The following is a 21882-nucleotide window of genomic DNA, read 5'->3' on the forward strand; positions in this document are numbered from 1 at the left end:
AATGGATTGTCAACAGCGTCAGATTAACAATCATCTTAAAAATAAAACCTTTTGGTGAACTTTTGTTGAAGAAACAGGTTTCTAAGCTGTTCAGAACCACTTTTTACCAGAGTACATGCTAAACTAGACTGCTAGGAATCCAGAGAAGCAGGAAGCCTATTTGGACTGCACCTGGAGTTAAAACCAAGACTGTCTCATTCGATTTTAAAAGTCTCGCAAGCTGTGGCAACTCCATCTCCAATGAGTCTAGAGTGGAGAGCTCGCAGCTGTACGCTACTGGTGCTAGAATCTAGATAAACGCATTTCCCCACAAACTTGCCAGGGTTCCTATACATGGTACTCGGTTAATATAAAAGTTACTCAATGGCTTTTAGTTACTGCATTAATTGAATCATGTTAAATATTTTTTACAGCCCTGTTATTAAGTAGAAAAGCCATCTATATGATCCCTTAAAGGGGGAATATATAAATGTATATAAATTTCTTAGAAATACAGTTCAAACAATAAAATACTTTTCTACACATCTTTCTTAATGAATTACAAAAACCAAAACTAAAAACATAGACCTAATTATCAATATCTTACTCTTAGCAAAGTTACTTGTAAATAGCTTCCAAAGAATTAGCTGTTTTAATGAATTTGCAAGACCAGAACTGGAGTGGAAATAATGCACTATAACCACTGCCTTTGTAAAGGCTAACAAATAATATTTCCTTGTTATAAATGGTTAGGAACAAACATTTAGAGCATTCTTGAAACCATGTTACTTGCTTGCTGACGAATTGTTAAGGTGGTGACCTTAAAATGTAGAGTTAAATATTTAGTTCAAAATGTATAGAAAAGACTTTAAATAGCACTAACCTGATTAGTCATTCAAATCTACAGAGCAGAAAGCAGAAGTGTCCAACTCAGATACTGGTGATCTACCAGCTTGGAGGGTTTAGTTTCAGCTAGAGGTTGACCAATATACTGACTGACCAATAATATGATGAGTAGCGTCTCATCGTGGCATTGCTGGGATTCAGTCCCCCAATGAAAATGACAGTTGCTTGTTGATGGAGATGGCAGCGTCTCTTTAACAATATGACAGCAATACAGGCTGAACTGGTACATTCGCCCATCATGATGTTCATAAAAATAAGAAAAATATGAAATCTCATATTTTCAGGACATGACTATCTAATATTTAGCATCATTTTATATTTTGAAGCTATGGGATATGGGCCCTTTATGAAACATGAACACTGAGAAAAGCCATATTTCGCAATTTGGAACCGACAGTCATATTTGACTATAACAATTATAACATCAAATAATCAAAATAATCTCATTTATCTGTATCGGTATCAACTCTTTACAACTTTAGTTGCAATATTCAGAAACTCCTGAAATGCCTTGATTAACTGAATCAGGCCTGTAAGCTTAGGGTTGGGACAAACTCTCCAAGGTGGTAAGATCACCAGGACCAGTGTTGGGCAGCCCCGACCTGAGGAATGTGAGGCAGACAGCATTACCAGCTACTGTTACCCACCATAACCTCATCCGTAGCCACAAGGCTACCATTAAAGCTAGCGGACGTCAGCTAATGTTCTCCAGGTGTGTGTGCTCATTTTCCTACAACCTGGAAAACACCATCTGTGTCTTACTTTACTATTGATAAGGATGGTTTACCTGCGGTTGGGGAGACAGCGTTATCTTCTCCACCAGAATTGAGGAAGACATCCAAAGCCTCGTGGTCAGACACGTCCGTTAGATCCATCTGCTCCAACATGTCTACGTTCACCTCCATAGAGGACATGCTGCCTGTTGTATCTGCCAAGAGAAGAACACAAAGTCTGTGAGCTGCACTCATGAATACTTTAGCAAGCAAAGTTTTCTGAGAACAAACACTAATGAGTGAGAGAGTAAATGGTCAGTGCTCATAGTTAATGAAGCCTTCACTGAACGCCTTTCCTGTGGTCGGATGGACGTATTGGACCAATTTAAACTGCTATTACATCTCATGGGACTTTATATAGTAGGTATACGTGTGCAATATGATATGTTATCATGACTGATAAATTATGGCACAATAAGATATCTGAGTTTATTATGGGTATTGTTTGTCTCGCAGGGCCAGATGTGATCTCATAACAAGATTGGCATAAATGTGGGCAGGAACGTAGTCTAATTAGGGTGGGACTGATTGTTAGCATGGCTGATCAGTTAGCATAACTCCAATTAAGCATGTAGATGTCCAGAGAACACATAACATGCAGGAACAATGAAGATCACCTTTTGAAAGGACAAATCAATTCCACTACCTAATGATAATATTTCACTAGCTAGCGTTTGCTAGTTTTTTGTTTCTCTAATCAATTGTATTCTGGATAATAAAAGAGCAAAGACTGCAGCAATTTGGGGCGAGTTTATTTATTTATTGATTGATTGATTGATTGATTGATTGATTTATTTAACTACGGGTGCCTCGTTGTGGGCTATGATGGCGTTTTAGAGCTACTGTTAATAAAAATAAGAATAGTAGACTTTGAGAATAAGGTCGTACAGTATGATATGCCGAGGATAAAGTCGTAACATTTATAGAAAAAAGTCAATATTTTCGAGAAGAAAGTTGAAATGTTTTGAGGAAAAAAAAAAAAGTCATAGAATTACGACATTAAAGTGACATTAAATCGCAATATTGTGGCCAAAGGCTTTGCAAAGGGAAGGCAGCACCTCCTGTGTAGGGATGTGTAGGAGTGGAGTTATTCTTTCATATCGACTTCAGCATAAATAAATACTCCGTCTCCCTACGTCTCCTGCCACATCAGCACCAGCCTCTTATTGGTAAAAGAAATGGCTGTGCAGGAAACTGTATTTATTTAGAATAAAGAACCAGACGGGTTCAAAGAGCATGAAATTTCAGACATTGGGAATGATAATCAAAATGATCGATGCACAAAGAGACAGGAGTCAGTGGAACTCCGGCGCACTCAGCGTCTTGGCAGCCCCCCTACAGTTAGCCAACTTTTTTCCTGAAATATTATTACTTTTTTCTCCAAAATATTACGACTTCTCCACTGAAATATTATTACTTCCTGCCCAAAATATTTCATTTTTTCCCTCAAAATATTATGACTTTTTTTTTTCTCTCTACTATTTTTATTATTATTAACAGAGCCCTAAAACACCCTCATAGTGGGCCGCTTTTGCACATCACATTTTACCCAAAGTTATCCCCAGACTTGTAGTCTCATTTCAAGATCACCTCTGCCCCCTACGGTACTGTCAGTGAATAACTATGCAAAAAGTATAGATAAGGTCAATTACAGAGAGTATATAAACATAATCAACCAGCGTGTAGTAACTAAATAAACTGCATAGTGACAAGTAGCTGACTGGATGAAGCATTATTTAATAATGTTTGTTTACCAAGCGTTTGATTCTCCTCCCCCACACCCTCCAAATGAGTTAATGTTTGCAAACACTGATTAGAAAATTCAGTTCCTAGTTTTTCTGCCTTATTTTTAACGCGCCACCAGCTCTAACTTGTTAGCAAACCTCAGAAAAATGAAATATTGTGCATAATGATACATATTGTGTATAATGAAAGTGCCTTTATGTATTGTGATGTAATTTTACATAGCGCCCACCCTTATTCTTATAACAGACAAACCACAAAAACCAAACCAAACATGCATGAAGTAGCAAGAGAAGGCAGTAGAGTGTACCTCACTCAGCAGCAGAGCAGGCAGCAGTGGAAGGGGAACAGAGAGAGGAGACAGTGAGTTTTGTCTGGCTCAACATCCTGATGGATCTCCATTAACTCCCACTTAACACAGCATTAACTGTCTTCAATATTTATTAAGGGCGTAGCTTTTCACATATAGTCTTTGTAGTCTGTGCCTGAAACATATTCTTTGGTCCACAATCAGGTACCAATGTTGTTAAAGTGTACGTGCTAAAGAAAAGGCTTTCCATTTCTTCAGTTCCTGGAGCAGAGTTTAGAGAGTCTAATGACTGAAACAACCTGCTCTGCAAATGAATGCTGTGAAATGATGCCATTAGGGATGCAAATCTCTGACCTTACAACTCAATTTGACTATGTTTCTTTAGGAAATAATAAAAGTGCTATGAAAACACATTCAAATCACGATTTTAACATGCTGATTTTCTAAGGGGAAAATAACATTCTCTCCAGAGAACAACCTTAAGTGTCACATTTTTATGCGATTTTCTAGTGCACAGCTTCTATTTATTTGAGTTTTAGCATACTGGAAAAAAATTAATCGAAATGTGCAATAACTTTTGCACCAGCCAAATTATGTTTCATTTTTTTCAATGTTAAATTCAGCAAATAAACAGTAACGGTGCATTAAATGTAATGGATGTGTTGACTGTCACTTAGAAAATCAGCAAACCATGTAAATTTACTCAAAACAGTCCACAGATTTGAATCAATACCTTCAGAAACATTTTCACACCTCTGTATTTTTAAAGAGCATAATTCTCTAAAGGCTCAAAGAGAACATAGAACATTCTGGAGAAACACTATAAATATGGTTGCCAGGATTGAAAAATGACTTGAGGGCACTTAATAATAAAAACAACAGTAACAGCCCAACTAAAGTCTGCATGAGACAGTGGAACAAATAAAGAGATTTACATGAAAACCAAGATGTTTGTCTGGTTTGGCTTCACAAAGCTGTTATCACACATGGTGCTGCAGGAATTACAACAGAAAGTTGCAAAAACTCTGCATGCAAATCAGCAGAGCAATCACAGCGTTTATATTTCCAGTGTCAAAAAATCTGATGTCGAGTTTTACTAGCTTTAACTGTGCTAAGCTTAGACCTTAATAGGACCATAACAATGGATTATTTACTGTTTACATGCACATCAGTGGCTCAATATTAGTCTAGACAGCTGGTTTAAGATGTAATGTAAATTCAAGATTAGACATAATGTACATGGGAAAGTCTCACCTCTTCTGTCAGTGATCTGTAGATAGCCTGTAGAGAGGTACTGCTCCATGTCTTGCTGGAACGCTTCTTCAAAATACTTCTGCCTTTCCTTTAGCTTTGCTTGCTGGGCGTGCTCCATCTCCAGGACTTTCTGGGAATGCTCAGAGTCCAGCTCCGCTATCATATGGAACAGAGAGAGAGCGAGAGAGTTTTTATATTTAATGCCTCACTGATTTGCCTGATCCGAAAGTTCATAATAGACATAATCAAGTACATCTACATCTAACCTAAAAGGAATGGTGAAAAATCTAACATGCATAATTTTCACCTCATCTAAAATGTAGCTGATCAGCCAAGATATGCTTGATGTCTACATTTTGGTTCTTTGGTTTTGTGCTGGAGTTACAAGGATAATGTAGCTAATAAGTAATAGAACTAAAACCCTATTAATTAGCATCATTCAAACTGCCCATTGGACTTGCCTCAGCCTGCATCAAGTTGTTATAGGGCTGGGGTCACATTTTTTAAGAGCATACAGGCATTTGTTGAAGTTTCATTGACTCCCATTCACTCTATGCATTCAGCAGTTTAGCCCCACCAATTCACATTGAAGCGTCACTACATGGCCAAAAATATTTGGACACCCCAGCCAATTATTGAGCTCAGGTGTGTAAAATCAATAGCATAGCCATGCAATCTTTTCAGATACACACTGGCGGTAGAATAAGTCATACTAAAGAGATACGTGACTTTCCTGCTTGGCCAAATGTTAAAAACGAAAGCACCTCGGAGCAACAACACCTCGGCAGAACTGCCTCTGGAAGCAACATTAGTACAAGAACTGTGTCGAGAGCTTTATGAAATGAGCCTAAAATCAATATGTGCAATGCCAAGTGCCGGCTAGAGGGGTGTAAAGCATGCCGTCACTGGAGTCCGGAACAGCAGAAATATGTTTTCTGGCATGATGAATAATGCTTCTCTATATGGCATCCTGATGGATGAATCTGGGTTTGATGGACGCCAGAAGAAAACTACCTAGCGGTTTGGAGGAGGAGGGATAATGGTCTGGGGCTTTTTTAGGGTCCCAGCTGAGCGCCTTAGTTCCAGTGAAGGGTAATGTTAAAGCTACAGCACGCAAAAATATTTTCACTAATAGGTGGATCACGGTCCAAGTCTGGACTGAGACGCTGTTCTATGCAGACCTGGACCTATAACCAATAAAGTATGGAGAATCATTTAACTTCAAAGGGGTGGTCTTATTTTAATTGGCTTAACTTTTCTAGTCATTACGGTACTGCTTTAGCAGCCCGGGAAACTCACAGAGCAATCGTGTGCTTTGTAAATGTCTTCTTCTTCTTCTTCTTTTGGCTGCTCCCTTTAGGGGTCACCACAGCGGATCATCTGCCTCCATCTTGCCCTATCCACTGCCACCTCTACTTTTACACCAACCATCTCCATGTCCACCTTCACTACATGTGCTTTGCAAATATCAAGCGAATCAGATCCATGTATTATGACGAGCACTGAGACTCAAGTGAGTGTTGCACACCCAGGGGGACGAGGTGAGAAACAACAGTCAGATTAGAAAGTGATTCAGAGGGAAATTATTTCACATGGCGTGCTCTAAAAAAAAAAAAAGCTGACAAATGTTGTTGAAATATGACTGAATTGTACTATGACATTCCTTAGCTTAAGGAATTTTTCTCTAACTTGACCTTACTGAATTATAATTAAAGACCCCTGTTTAGACAATTATGCACTTTGTTTGTGGAAGGCCCTTTCCTGTTTCAGCATGACTGCGCCCCTGTGCAAGCAAGGTCCACAAAGACATGGTTTGATGAGCTTGGTGTGGAGGAACACCAGTGGCCTAGTACCTAGTAACACTGTTTAAAGACAAGTTTGGAAAACAGTCATGCAAAAATAAATGACATAAAAACCACCCAAACATTATAAGCCTTATAAGAAAATCATGTTTTTTCATGATAATAACAAACCCCAACAGTTTGAGGCATGCTATAATTTAGCCAGCAGTTAGCACAATGCTAATTGAGGATGTAAAAGTTTCCGTTGCTTATTAGCTACATTAGGCGTGGAGCTTCAGTGCAAAACTAAAGAAGCAAACTTCAGACACTAAATCTGTCTTTGCTCATTGGCTACATTTGCGATAAACTGTGCAAATGAGATTTTTCGCTGAGCTAAACACCACGTATCACCCGCTACGCGTGTCAGAAAGTCTGTTGTTTGCTGTCGCATCATCCTGCCTTTACTAAATGAAATGCCAACCCTGCTGTCACACTCATTGTCCTGAGTGTTCCTGTCTTTCTCCCACGCCATCTACCCATCTGCTTCTTCCTGCATGGCCCACAGCTCACAGCGCATACAGGCATAACAACAAACTGTGTGCGGAAAGCCAATGCAATAGAGTGCGTCTCTTCACACATCATTTCAAGCATGTCTACATACCCCACAGTGCAGTGAAGCCACTTCCTCCAGCAGAAGGGAGCTGAGAAGATCACAGGCTCTTTGCTGAGTGTAAATGAGCGAACATGTGAGGGAATGTGTGTAATATACTCTATACACTGCGCTTCTTTATCTTCTTTATCTCTGACAGGAAGAGCGCCCACTTCACTTAACTGCAGGAAGCGTGTCTATAGCGCTAAAGCAGCTTCGCTTCTATTCTGCATGAACACACTCAGTGCGTCTCGTCAGAAGGAGAACTCCTACAATGCCCTGTGGAGCGGATGCAGAGATATGCGACATGCGCTGCATTTAAACGGCGCATTCAATGAGTGCGTTCTGCTGCTGAGTGCATGCTTTAAATACATTAAAATATGAATGTAAAGAATTATACAGTGCTGTGCAAATGTCAGAGACCACTCTTCTTTTATTTAATTACCAGGTCTTCAGGACTTTTATCTAAGAAAATTTAATGCAAGACAATCAACTGGCATAAAGAAGCGTGAAGTCAAAGAAAAATAAGTGAAAAAAAACCCAGGAGTTTGCAAAACTCTTAACAACCATGCACAACCTGGAAGAGCACCAAAACTAGCCCCCTTCAGATGAGCTTTCATCTTCAACTCAATGCTATTTGTCTAAAAGGATGTGTAGCTGTCAAGAAGCCCTCACTGAGAAAAAGAAAAGAAAGACAAAAAAGAACATGTACAGATCGGACAAATAAACTGCTGGTCTTCTCAGAACAATGGACTGACCACTGCAAAGTGGGCTGGGCAATATGGCAATGTTTTCCATTGTTGTAATAATTTACGTCACAACATGCTTCTCTGAGCATATCATGCTGTCTTTTTGGATACAAATCATTGGATTCATAGTTTCTGGTAGCATTTTTTAAATACGGCACTACTGCTTGTTCCAACTTATCAAGTGTCAGAAAAAAATATGTTCATGAATGATGAAAAATTCATGCAGTATTGTGATACTGTGCCATACTGCCCTGCTCTATGCCACTTGGATTACACTGATTATGAAAAGGATGAAATAAAACCAACTTCTGAGACTGAACTGTGGAAAAATATTCCTGCAGACTTATTTAAAAAGAACTGAAAGCAAATGTGCTATTATATTTAGTTGATGAGGCTTTTGTGCAATTTTCTGGTAAATATGTTTTCAGATTTTTTTCCTGATGCTGAAAAGTTTCTAACTTGCAGCTAATGACTTCTGATTAGAATTAAATGAAGGGTGGTCTCTGAACTCTCTGCACAGTACTGTACGTCTTATAAGCAGTATTAGAGGCACATTTTGTTTACTGGTAGCATGTTCCACTATGACAGTCACAACCAGAACACAAGGTTGGACTATGGAGCCTGACCGATATGGACCATTCTATTGAATTTTTGAATACTGAATTGAATTTTTATCTCCTTGAAATCAGTGAAATTTTCTCATATCAATGTTACCCTGTTAGCCTTCATACACTGCCATTCCACAGTTTTAAAAAACTATTTAAAACAGACCTCAGATATTTACAAGGATTATGTTAGGATTATTTAAACCTGAGACATTAATTGAGATAGTAATAAGCTACATATCTACAAAACCATCAATTATTGGGTGCTTTCTGTCGAAAATTGCCTGAAATCCTAACCCCTAAATTTCAACTTGGGAACATAATACTTCCATTTCTTTTAGAGATATTTTGATTTCTTTTAAAATGAAGCTTAAAAATCTAGATCAGTTTAGTTTTCAAAAAACTTCATTAAAATGCTATCACCTGCATTCACGTTGCCATAGAAACACAAAGTTTTTGTCCATAGGCAAAGCCTTATTTTAGCCACACCCTTTATTTTAGAGCAGGACATGAGACTGCATCCCTGTCCCTCAATGACACACGGTGAGCAGTTAGATCCCATTGTTTTGAAGTAAATGTGTCTCAAAGCCTGAGGAATTATCACTAAACGTCATCTCTATCTATCACTATCTATCACTAAACTCTCACAAACTGCCCCTATCTCAACATTTTTGGAATGTATTGTATCAGTTTACAAACAACAATAAAGTTAATAAAAGCATTAAATATCTTGTCTTTGCAAGATTGCTAAGAGTTTATTTTTGTTCAAATATATTTAGTTATAATTCAAAATGGGCATCAGATTTTTTGTGGAAATGGGTTTGTACACCTTGTTATGTTAAACTGCCCATATGTCAATTATGAAGTTACACCTAGGTTCATTGGCATCAAAGTTCTTAGTAGATAAGCTGCTAAATTAGCAACCCCCACAGGTGCAAAGGGCCAGTAAACTATCAGTAATTAGTGCCCATTATTTGTAAATCTAGGCCTAAGTGCTACAATATTTATATTTTAGACTCTCCAAGAGCTTCTGTCATATTTTATAATTCTGTAATATCAGTGTAGTGATGTGGGAGTTGTGGGCTGATGCAGACATACAACCTTCCAGAGTATATTAAATACAATCAAATATTCGTTTAAAGTATTGGTCAAATCTTTCCAAAGCATTTATATGCCACAATAATTTAATATGATCAGCTGTGCTTCCCTCATATCACTCAATAAAGTTTAACCAAAAGTGACGATTTCTGACCATCTAAAATTGTCAGTCAATATTAACAATCTGTTGAAATTTTACCTCCTTAAAATCAGTGATTTTTTTCATGTCTGTGTTACCCCATTATCACAAAATGCACAAATATCACAAAAAACCTTCCCATAATCTGACAACTGTGCCAAAGAAGTTCACTGAATCCCAAAATCCTGTCATTGCCTACAGCTGCCAAGCTGTTCCCCTTCAACCATTATGAAAGCATAACCTAGAATATTGGTACAGTACATGACATACCTCTGGTCTGTCCTCCTTTGTGTAGCATGTAGACTAGAGGAAAACTTACGCAGAACGGCAGAATAAGGTCAGCTTACCTCCTCTATCAAGACACATGCACACCTACGACTTTTCCTAACATTTGTCAGCAGTTTCTCAGCCTGCCTGCTTGGATAATCTGCTCTGGTCTGCCTGTCAAGGTTATATTCCGCAGCAGCATCATCATCATCATCATCATGTGAGTCCCTCTTACCCCCTTCCATAATACCTATCATTCACTCATGACTTCCTTTTAGACCTTAGGCTGTGTGCTTTTTCTTCCATCTCATCATGCAAACAAAAAAAAGGTCTTCTTTATAAAGGGATATGTTTAGTGTAAACAGGCCTAGACAAAACAGTGTCTTGGATTATTTCATCCACTGCAAGGGATACACGGCTGGTTTCTAGAATGAATACCAATTTTGATTTCGCAGGTAGACTCATGTCATAGTGAGCACAAACTGATGAGCTATTAAATCAACTGCTTTCAATTCGGTGCACCCTGATACTGATACGCTATCGGTACTGGATGGATATCAGTCAAAAAAATTAATTAAGTACTGAATCAAATATAAGAGTCTTTAGTCTTGAGTCGGGCTGCAAGTCCCTTGGGCGCAGGTCTGAGTTGAGTCACAAGTCAGTCAATGTGTCTAGTGAGTCTACCTAGTCTCTGCCTGATGTTGACTTCAAATGTCACATGTCAGCTTAATCTGTAGATATTTACATCTACACTGAGTGAATTACATACGAGGCATGGCCTTTTATGTATACAGTGGCCCCTTTTCATATGACCGTAAATAATTGGACTATTGGCTGCTTGGCTGCATCTTGACTAGATGCGTGTTGTTGCATCACTAGTTTATGCAAGAGAGCTAACAAAAGGTCTAGAGTTGATCCTAGATGTGGCATTTGCATCTAGCGTATATTGCTGTTGCCTCTCAATGTTAGAAACATGTATAAAAAGGGAGGTATTTTTAGGTGGCTGGCCCAATATACACGCAAATATTCTTGTAATAAGACTAATTGTAAGCTTTAACCTTATAGTCACTGCTTCATTTCAAATTCAATGTGCTGGCGATCAGAGCTAAAATAACACAAATGGTCTCTCAGTCCTGTTACGTCCAGACCGTAAATTAAAACCAATTAGAAGCTACACAGCCTCACGTGCCGAATGCTTTTTTGACCACGTCCTCCTTAGCACATCTCTAGAGGCTAATGACGAATGAAAGCGTGTATGACCCTCAGGCACAATCCTCACATTCATCACACACTATGAATGTATGACAGGGGAAGGAGAAAATGCACGACTGCAGCTACACGAGAACTGAGACAGCCCAGTCAGTCCAGCCCTCAGAGAATCACAACTCTCTTCACCAGAGATGGTTAATAACAAGTCCCCTATAATAATGTTATACTGGATCTATATTAAGGCCTGAACAATACCAATAGATTGTGATTGATAACAATATCGATATTAAAAAGCTTAAATTGGTAAAGCATATTGCTGGACAGTTACATGTGTAATGATTTTAAGAGAGCATCGAAAATCAAACATGTTCTGAAACAGGCACTGAAAAACCTCTTTTTAAGAAATGATACATACATGCTCTACAGGACTTCCACGTAGCACCTGAGAGTCAACACACGTCAATGGAAAGTATAAGACTAAATAAAAATTGCTTTTTTAAACAAAGGCCTTAACATTGCCAATGTCACAAATATGCATACATTTGAAGTGACTTAGAAATATCTTAAACAAAAATCTTAAACATTTCTCTTTCGTTTTATCTGTGTTTTATCTGTATCTTTTTTAAATTCTCAATTTGCAAAGAAAAAAACAGAACAAAACTTTCTTGACTCCAAGACAAGTCTGATACAAGTCCAGTCCAGACTTTAGTACTACAGCTCTAATGTTAACTTGTTTCCCATATGCTAACGGTTAGCTATGCATAGTGTTTTTACCAGTACAGCCTATGTTGGTGTAATTAAAGTAGGCAAGTATTAGCAAGTATCCCAGCTTATCAGCCACTGTAACAAGTCTGGCATAAAAGAACGAGACCATTAAAATCACAAATGGGCAATTAATTATGCAGCAGAGCTCAGTGCTTTTAGACACTGTCAGGCCATTTAGTGAAATTTTTGCCCTGCTAGATCCGGTTAACTCCTAGTGGAGCTGCCGATGCTGAAGCACATAGCACGTAAAAATCACCTATCCCTGTTGCATCACTCACTATAAAGTTCCAAACTCTCTCTGAGGGCAACATCAGAACAAGAACTGGGCATCGGGAGCTTCATTGAATGGGTTTCCATGGTTGAGCAGCTGCACACAAGCTATGTGCCATGCACTGGCTGGAGTGGAGTAAAGTACAGCGCCACTGAACTATGAAGCAGTGGAAATGCAGAGTAATGAATCACGCCTCACTATCTGACAGTCTGATGGACGAATTTGGGTTTGGCAGATGTACTACCAAACAGAACACACAGAGCCAACAGTAACGTTTGATGGCGGAACAATAATGGTCTGGTTTTGGTCAAGGCCTCTTAGTTCCAGTGAAGGTTAATATGAATGCTGTAGCATGCAAAGACATCTGTGAGAATTATATGCTTCCATCTTTGTGGTAACATTTGTGGAAAGTCCTTTCTTGTTGCTGTATAACTGTGCCCCTGTGACGAGTTTAATGTAGAGGAACTCTATTGGCCTGCACAGAGCCCTGACCTCAACTCATACTAAACATCTTTGTAATTAACTGGAATACCAATCGTAAGTCAGGCCTTCTGGTCCAACATCAGTGTCTGACCTCATATAAGCTCTTTTTATTAAATGTACATAAATTCTCACAGACACACTACAAAATCTTTTGGAAAGACGTCCCAGAAATCTGGAGGCTGTTACAGTCGCAAAAGGAGATGGGGCACTGATGTATTAATGCCTATGGTTTTGGAATGGGATGTCCAGTAAGCTCACATGTGATGGTCAGGTGTCCACATATATTTGGCAATACAGTGTATAAATATTAGTGGTAATTTTGCCAATACTGATAAATCCTTAGCATTAACCATCACTACTGGCCAAAATATATATAAATCGGGCCTGAGTTCATACCCACAAAGTAAGTGGATAGTAAGTAGATAGCATGTTCTGTAAACTCTGTAAATGAAAAGTGTCTGAAACCCACTCAAAGTACTCCCCCATCATGGTTGTTTTAAACTGCTCTCTATGCACACAAACACAAGGAACATACACACACCCTCCGCCATTAGGAGCATTCTTCAGCTGAAGGAAACCCCCTCACACTCCAGTGCTGTGAGTACACTGTCTCCTGGCTGGTAATCAGTGGAAGGGTAATGGAGTGGATGGTAACAGCAGAGGCGAAGCCCACGGGCCAGTCAGGTTAATGGCTCATCTTAATGAGGTTACCTTCCTCTACATGGCAGCGCTAATGCATCCATATTCATGGCAGTGAGAAGACTTCAGAGCAATGCAGTCAACTGGTAATGGTAAACTCTGCCTTGAGAATACCATTCCTACTTCTGGGAATACCATTTCTAGTGAACTCTGGACTAAAACATCATCTCAAGCAAGCTTAACTGGTTTATTCTATCATCACTGAATGGCTTTTATTCATTATGTCAAAGCACTAAACAAGAATATCAAAACAAGGTCTCCCTGACACATCATGATTTCTCAGCCTATAAAATCGCTTTTGACTTTCAGCCTTATTAAATACCTGTCAGTGCTGGACCAGTTCCGAGCTTACTTTTGCAGAACATAACAAGTGTACAGGTTTCATTGTAGTAGGTATAATCTTACAGGCCTCAGCTGCAGTGCCAGAAAATTAGCCTGCCAGTTGCAGCTATTTCTAATCAGGGCTTTAAATGGAAATGAATATAGCGTACTTAAAATGGGGTACAGAACAGCAAGCATATGGATTATGTGGGCAGAGGGCTAATCCTCTTGGTATTTGCCGTGTCAAGACTCAAATGTATAACTAGACCCCAATCCATCTATTTATAGAAAACGTGTCTTTTGCTGATGGGTTTATGTATTATGTAGTGATAGTGACGTTGCTCCCTTTACATTGGTATAGTAAAACCGCAGTGTGGGAATGTAACCACTATAGAAATTACTATACCACAGTTTACAAATCAACATGAATCATAAAACATCTTCCTTCCTTACTGGTGACTCATGTGGTAGACGGGGGTGGTGGGAGGTTCAGGTGAAAAGTTATTGGTTTAATATTATATTCCCTGCCATTCATGAAACACTGCAAGAAAACAACAATTTTCTCTTTTAAATTATCTGTCATAACATGGAGTTTGCCTACTATGATGAGGGACATGAACTAACAAGGTACAAAAAGGTCTATTTTAATTAGATACAAGCTTCAACAGTGAGCTCTGTTCATGAAGACATCTTTCTGGTGCTATGAGGCTTATACATTTGCTTCTAATGATCATTACATAGGTGTGATAGACTAACATTTACTGTTGGATTTACTGCTATTACCACCAAGGAGTGAATTCACAGTAGCTGTTTACATTGGGCAACTTTGTGGTGCATTTCTCTATTGTCTTTCTGTAGATAGCAAGAACATCTTTTGCTTTAGACTTCAAAGAAGGGGTGGGCAAAAATGTAAAAATACAAAGTTTATATCCAGCATTTCACATACTGATCAAATCACTTCAACAGGACTATTTAGGCTCTCTTTAAATACCTGCTTCTTTCATCATAGTGTTCTTTTAATATTGACAATATCCACAATATGCACAGACAACAACACTTTTTGACATCTATCTCGATGACAATATTGTCATGGCCACCCCTACAACAAAGAGCGAATGTAACACTCAGCCACCTTCTCCAACCAAGCAAATTTAAGCAGTGATACCAAACTGCTAAAGAAAAAAATTGATTTTGATTGTCTAAGATGGCAATGGCTACATTCAAGGCGAGAGTATGAAATGTATAAGCACATCTTCTTCTTCTTTCAGCTGCTCCCTTTAGGGGTCGCCACAGAGGATCATCTGCCTCCATCTTGCCTTATCCATTGCCTCCTCTACTTTCACACCAACCATCTCCATGTCCACCTTCACTACATCCATAAACCTTCTCTGAGGTCTACTTCTTCTCCTTCTACCCGGCAGCTCCATCTCCAACATTCTTTGACCAATATATCCACTATTCCTCCTCAACACATGTCCAAACCATCTCAACCTGGCCTCTCTGGCTTTATCTCCAAACTGCTCCACCTTCACTGTCCCTCTGATCTGCTCATTTCTAATCTTGTCCATCCTTGTCACTCCCAACGAAAATCTCAGCATCTTCATCTCCGCCACCTCCAGCTCAGCCTCCTGTCTTTTAGACAGAGCCACAGTCTCCAAACCAGCCATTAGGGGTGTACTTTGTGTACTTCTGGTGCCGGTCCCAGGCCCGGATAAATGGTGAGGGTTGCATCAGGAAGGGCATCCGGTGTAAAACTTGTGCCAAAACTATCATGCTAGACTTGCATTACTTTTTAGCTGTACATTAGCTTTGGAGCTCTGATGTAAAATTTAAGACGCAAGCTTCGGAGACTAAACACGTCTTGCCTGACTGAGATCATTTAGATTAAATAGAAAATTAAGTGAATTATATTTTTTGTGTCACACAATTAATGACATTTATTGATATAGATGAAAATGCTACCAATGAGATACGGATATATTCACGTATGACATACAAATGGCTTTTTTTAATGCTGTAATTTCAATGCTTCTGTGCTCTTAGACAAGTGACTGCCAAGCCTACTAAGCTACAAGTTTTATTACAACAACAGGCCAGATCACAAAACATCAGAGTTAAAACAGAAACTCCACCTCCCAAGCGACAAAAAAAACAAAAACAAAAAAAACAACGTTTTTGTTTTTCTACTGTTTGCATTTGAACAACTGAGAACAGAACCATATTTAACAATTACATCAGTCCCTAGAGTCCTGTTTACCTATATTAAATAATACTGCCTGATATTATTGGTTACCAAAAGTTTTGGATCCTTAAAATTGGTACTAAGGGACAATTTTTTATATTAGTCAGGCCCTAAAAGAAAAGAGACATCAGAAAAATATATTCAGGTACTATGGCGTATGTATCCAAAAGCACTTCCAGTACACCAACTGGAAGACACCAGACCTGATCTTCACAGAAGCACTTCAGCATCTCCTTGTGGTTGAAGAATAACAACAGTCAAGGAACAATAAAGGCAAATCTATTTTAAAACCTCATAAACGCATCAAAAAATAAATAAATTAGCAGCTGCAAAGCTGTCAATATATTTCCTCCTTCAAAAGGCCAAAGATTCAGAGATGTCACCATTCAAGGCTCCTCAACTGTGTTATGGTGCAACTGAAGATCCAAAACTAAACTTTCAGTTTCAACAAAGCTCAAAGGACCCACCTCACGAACAACAAGTGTATGTGATTCAAAATTCCAGTAACTAAAAATCTACAATAATCAAAAGCAACGCTGCCACATTGCTGCGTGACTCCTCATTAGCTGCAGTCCTGATCACCATGTTAGCTGAACCGCATCCACAGCAGAACAAGCAAACAAGGTCTGAGAAACACCTACACAAATTTTCCTTACTGCTGTCCAGCGTTCCAGGCGAGGACATGCTTCTCTCTCTGATGAAGATGAGCGGACAGCGGAGTCGACAAATCAGGGACCGCGGGCTTGGATTTGGCAAAGGTACAGTTAAGCCAGCATGTTTCCCCACGTTTAAAGCTCCTGTACAGTTAGGCTGCAGACCACACAGACGCAGGCAGCGTTTCTCTTCTCTACGCTGTCCGATGCGGAGGCATTGCCTGCTCAGGGATACAGTGCTAAAGGCACAGCTGTAGCGAGGAGATGCAAGCTTGGAATGTACCATTCAGACCATTGATGGGGGAGGAGAGGAGGCAGACAGCCACCATGAAGCATTATTACTATTATTGTCTCATCTCATCTCTGCTATGGACAATAACACTTTAAAACTAAGTCACTTTAAATAACAATTACACAGAGTCACTTAAGTCACTTTAAAATATATATTGTCTCTATATTTTGTGTTTATTTCTCTATATTTTGTGTATATTTCCCCTAGATTTTGTGTAAATTTTATATATTTCAATTGGTTTATTTTACTTTTACTTATTTACTATCTGTAGAGTGATACCTGAGCCTCACCACAAGCATTTCAATGCATATATGTCCTGACATGTTGTGCATATGACATAAACCTGAATGCATTTCAAAATAACATGTGCTTTATTTGACACATAACCTAGCACCTTATCCTGATGAACTATCCAGTTCCATCCTCAGCAGAAAATCTATGTTTTATGCACTACAGTGAGAGGAAACACATTTGCAGCCACTTTTTTGATATTTAATACACTTCCAATGCATATTTACACATAATGCCTTTTGCTTTTGTACTTGCAAAAATGATGTGTTCGCTGCCTTTATCTACAAATGAAAAATAAATCAAGTTCCACGTGAATGTTGCAAGAAGGACAGATGCACAGTCCCACAGTGATGTCATTAAAATTAGCAGGAATGTAGCATTACAAACCCAAAAATTATTCCCTGTGCTGGACTTGAAGCCTACTCTCTTTTATACAAAACAAGTCAATAGGAGATCTACAAGCCTGTACAAATGTGATGACTAGTCTCACTCAGTGCTGTGTAAAATACAAAGACTGTATTGTAACATGTATGAAGCAATAATGGCTACTGTTACAACAAACTTTCATAATCATAAGGAGCTTTTTAAGCAACTAAATATATATATATTTATTTTTAGGCCTATATTGTAAATAAAATATACCTAGTGATTTGTGTTTGTAGCCTAGAAAAAGCTGTTCAGGTATTAATGACTTGTTTTTGGACTGAAGCACCCAATGGAACTCACTCATGTTTTGGAGGCTACAAATTCTCCACAAGGGGGCGCCATTAGCAGTCACATAACAGTTGATGCTTCATAGCAGTTATCATCATTGATATTATGTGTTATTTGCTATAAAGGAGAGCTTAGATTTCTGTTTACCCAGAAAAATAAAAAGGTAAAAAGACACATCCATCAGAAGTATGTTACATTTTAAACTAAATTTTCTCACTATTTAGTCATTGCTAATTATGCCCTGGTAGCTAGGTTTCCCCAATCAGGCAACGCTACTAAGCCGGGAGGGTGGAGGCTAGCACAAGCTTCTTGCGATTTCCTTCGAGCCAGCTAACACATCTTTTTACAGTGTTGCTAACATTGTCTTAGAACACTTCAACGTGCTTAGAGGAGAATGCTCTTACTTAATTCTGTTAGCTAACAGACACCCACATTGGCTAGCATTGCAATTTGGCCACTGTGCTCAGAGTGAGCACAATATTTTAACAATAATTTATTATATCATTCTCATTATCAGAACAGCATATACACAGCATCACATTTTGAGTCCAAAACCCTACCTAAGCCCAACAGAATTCTGGCCAAAACTGACTCAAGCCTCTGTCGTAAAGTGGCCCGAAGCAGCCAAGGTGCCGAATAAAAGGCTATGGATAGTTTCTGTCCATAATTGTCTCTCAACGCCACACAGTGAGCAGTTCGATTACATTGTTTTGAAGTAAATATGTCCCAAAGTCTGAGAACCAGTGTGTAACCTTAAGAGCTGCCACATTTTTTTCATATTTTTGTCATATTTCTTTCATTCAGGAAACTGCGTTTTAATTAAAATTATTATTATTGTATGTGTACAACCACCTAAAGTTGAGTTTTCTAGTCATGTACTGCCTAGTGTTCTTCACTTATGCTCAAAATTAACTAAAATGGTCACTACTGAAAAATTTGGTAAAGTTTAGTGTTTTTGGATTGTTTTGGAAGGGACAAATGGTTTGTTCAATCATTCATTTTAATGAAATGAATATAATTAAGGTTTAGGGTTACTCAAAGCAAAAGGAGTTCAGCTCCAAAGTCAATTAAAAATCTGAAAAAATGTAAAAAAAATCTCCAGCTTAAGACTGTGATTAGAACGATCCACATACATTAATGCATCCAGCAAGGCAACTCTTATTTATTTATTTATTTATTTTACTGGCCACAAAACTTGAAATATCAAAACTTGAAGGAAGCATCAATCAGAGGCTTACATAGCATGCAGCTTCCTTTTAGGGGTCAGTGTAACATTGACAGTCCTACAGAGACCAGATCAACTGAGTTTCGTCCACTTGCTGGCGCTTTTCTCACTGGCTGAGGTTAATTAGTGTCTGCTGGGTAATTACCAAAAAGCTCTCCTCATTGTTGAGTGCTAAATGAGGTCCGGGAGGCAAATGACAAATCGCAAAATCCGTAATGCACAAAGAAGCCAAATACATACACATATAGTTTCTCTCTCAAACATCATTAAATTTCAATCAAAAATTGTGAAAATGGATGCTCACAAAAACACAGCAGTGCCTTGATGTCTAAAGTAAAGTCAGCTGTTAGGAACAACATCACAAACACCTTTCCTCTTCTTAAACCGGCTACTTTATGAGCTCCACCTGCTTTAAAGGTTTACTATTATAGGTATACAAAATAGCCTGTGGTCAGTTTCTAAAATCACATCAGCATCAAGACAACTGCTAATTTTTCTCCTGTTTATATCAACTGAAAATCATATTTAGAACGTGTTTATTTTGCAGTTATGAGACAGATGTGTATCAGAAACTTGACGCTATATCAATTTTGAAATATCATACATTTTAAACAGCATGTGATTACGTATTACCATGGACAGAAAAGCAGGGGTGCGGAGGTGTCTGCAGTATCTCCATATTTCAGGACTGTTCAACAACTACAACTTGGCATTTTGGTCAACTACAATTAAAATGACAAGATCTGTACAGTCAAACAGCAAGGCTTTTATAAGGCCCTAGGCTACGCAGATATGTCACAGTTTGACATTTAAATGCTAAGAGAATTATGACATCTTGGTGAATTTGGCTTTTTTAATTAAAAATGTACTCAGCGCCTCTTTAAATGTTGCACATTTTTGCATGTACAGACTATCCAAGCAGTCGTCAGCTCAGATATTTCTACATGCACTGTTAAGACTAGTGTGTGAGCTGAAAATGCAAGAATTCTGATGGTGGTTTATTCTATTGGTTATACTTTATATTTCATTGTACATTATTTTGAGTTGGTTTCCTTGCCGAAACTTTTCTGCACCTCGCTAATTACTGAGTGGAGAGGGTGAGTCCTGCTCATGCCAGTTTGAACCCTTTGGTGAGCTATGAAGCCAAAAAGCAGAAACCTAATATTTGCTTATGGGAACGCTTTTGAGTCATTTTTCAGGCCCAATTACTCACTGATACTTTATTACACCTTGAAGGCCCCACTCTGGCTAGACAGGACCTGCTCTACTGATTGCTGTGATATATGTATTGCAAACACCCCACAGAATGTAAATGCAAAAATAAGAAAGAACTGAAAAATAAAATAAATGCATTCTTTTAATTCCTTCAAAAGCCTGAGCTGAGATAAAATCCTATGTGTGTTTGTTATAGAGTAGCGTTTGTATTTTTAGATCGTTTTAGATTCAGGTACCTTCAAAATCTGCATTTTCATTACACAAGCCAAACTGCTTTACTCATTAACTGCAGGCATCTTTGGGAGTGTATTGCTAAAATGTTTTGAACAATATTTTTTTTCCCCAACCATTACATATCTAGCTTGTGTGATTTAGAGTTTCATTGTGTAGCCTGATTATGGGCATAACAAAATCAGTTACAGTGCCACATGTCAAAAATCTTATTGCCACCGCTTTATCAGTCTGCTTTTTACCATTCTATCTCCCAACACAAGATGACAGCATGTTCAACATAACAATTAGCTCTGAAATCAGAAAATGTCTAGTGCCTTACCTTTAATAGATTCAAGTTCTTTCCTAGAAGAAAATAAAAAGAAAATAATGAGAGCTGGAACAAGGCACTTGTACATCACCCAACAGGCAAAAGCAGTCAGTCAACCGTACTGCACACATGAATGCAGTACACAATTGATATTTCACACAGAAACATGTTTTTTGTTTTTAAGGATGCTGCTGCCCATTACATGCATATGCCTCTATGCTAATGAACGAATCTCCACACAGACAGAAGGAGCTGAGCTGTGGGAGTTGAGCCCAGCTGCTTTCCAACTCACTGGCTAAAGCTAGAGATGCATGATTTCGCTGCATGCTCTGCAGGGCATTACACATAGGAAGACATAACAGATGCCACCATACAGTATATGAGTAACAAACAGTGCATTATGGCACATTATACATGTACTATATATAGTGTATTGTTTCTGGACAAAGGCTGGTCAAATTTCATATGGAAAAAGGGCAAAAGGGTTCCAGCAGATTTATTTTAGGCCAGACAAAATATTACTGGCTTTAAACTTGCACTTTGCAATGTATATTGCAGCTGCAGTGTTAGAATTATAGAACTGCCAACAACTTCATCATGACAAATAATACAGGAATAAAAGATTCATTTGAAGGTGGGAATTCAACTGCTGGGCCTTACTGATAATGACTTGTACTGGCTAAAAATTCTGATAGTCAGTAATATTTG

At 38.5% G+C, this 21882-nt stretch overlaps 1 protein-coding gene across 5 annotated transcripts in view; it reads right to left on the reverse strand.

Annotated features, from left to right (window-relative positions):
* Nucleotides 1-21882, reverse strand: part of dtnbp1a (dystrobrevin binding protein 1a) — a 38173-nt gene that overhangs the window by 1766 nt on the left and 14525 nt on the right. For 3 of the 5 annotated variants that reach the window (XM_017724542.2, XM_017724539.2, XM_037537199.1), the window contains 3 exons: nucleotides 21187-21209; nucleotides 4966-5121; nucleotides 1673-1813 (listed from right to left, as the gene is read on the reverse strand). In XM_017724542.2, the coding sequence (XP_017580031.1) occupies nucleotides 1673-1813; nucleotides 4966-5121; nucleotides 21187-21209 (320 nt within the window). Of the gene's footprint in view, nucleotides 1-1672; nucleotides 1814-4965; nucleotides 5122-16884; nucleotides 17198-21186; nucleotides 21210-21882 lie in introns of those variants that run through there. The other 2 variants (XM_017724540.2, XM_017724543.2) reach the window with 2 other exon arrangements.

The sequence above is a fragment of the Pygocentrus nattereri genome, chromosome 3 (genome assembly GCF_015220715.1).
Source record: "Pygocentrus nattereri isolate fPygNat1 chromosome 3, fPygNat1.pri, whole genome shotgun sequence".
Lineage (NCBI taxonomy): Eukaryota > Metazoa > Chordata > Actinopteri > Characiformes > Serrasalmidae > Pygocentrus > Pygocentrus nattereri.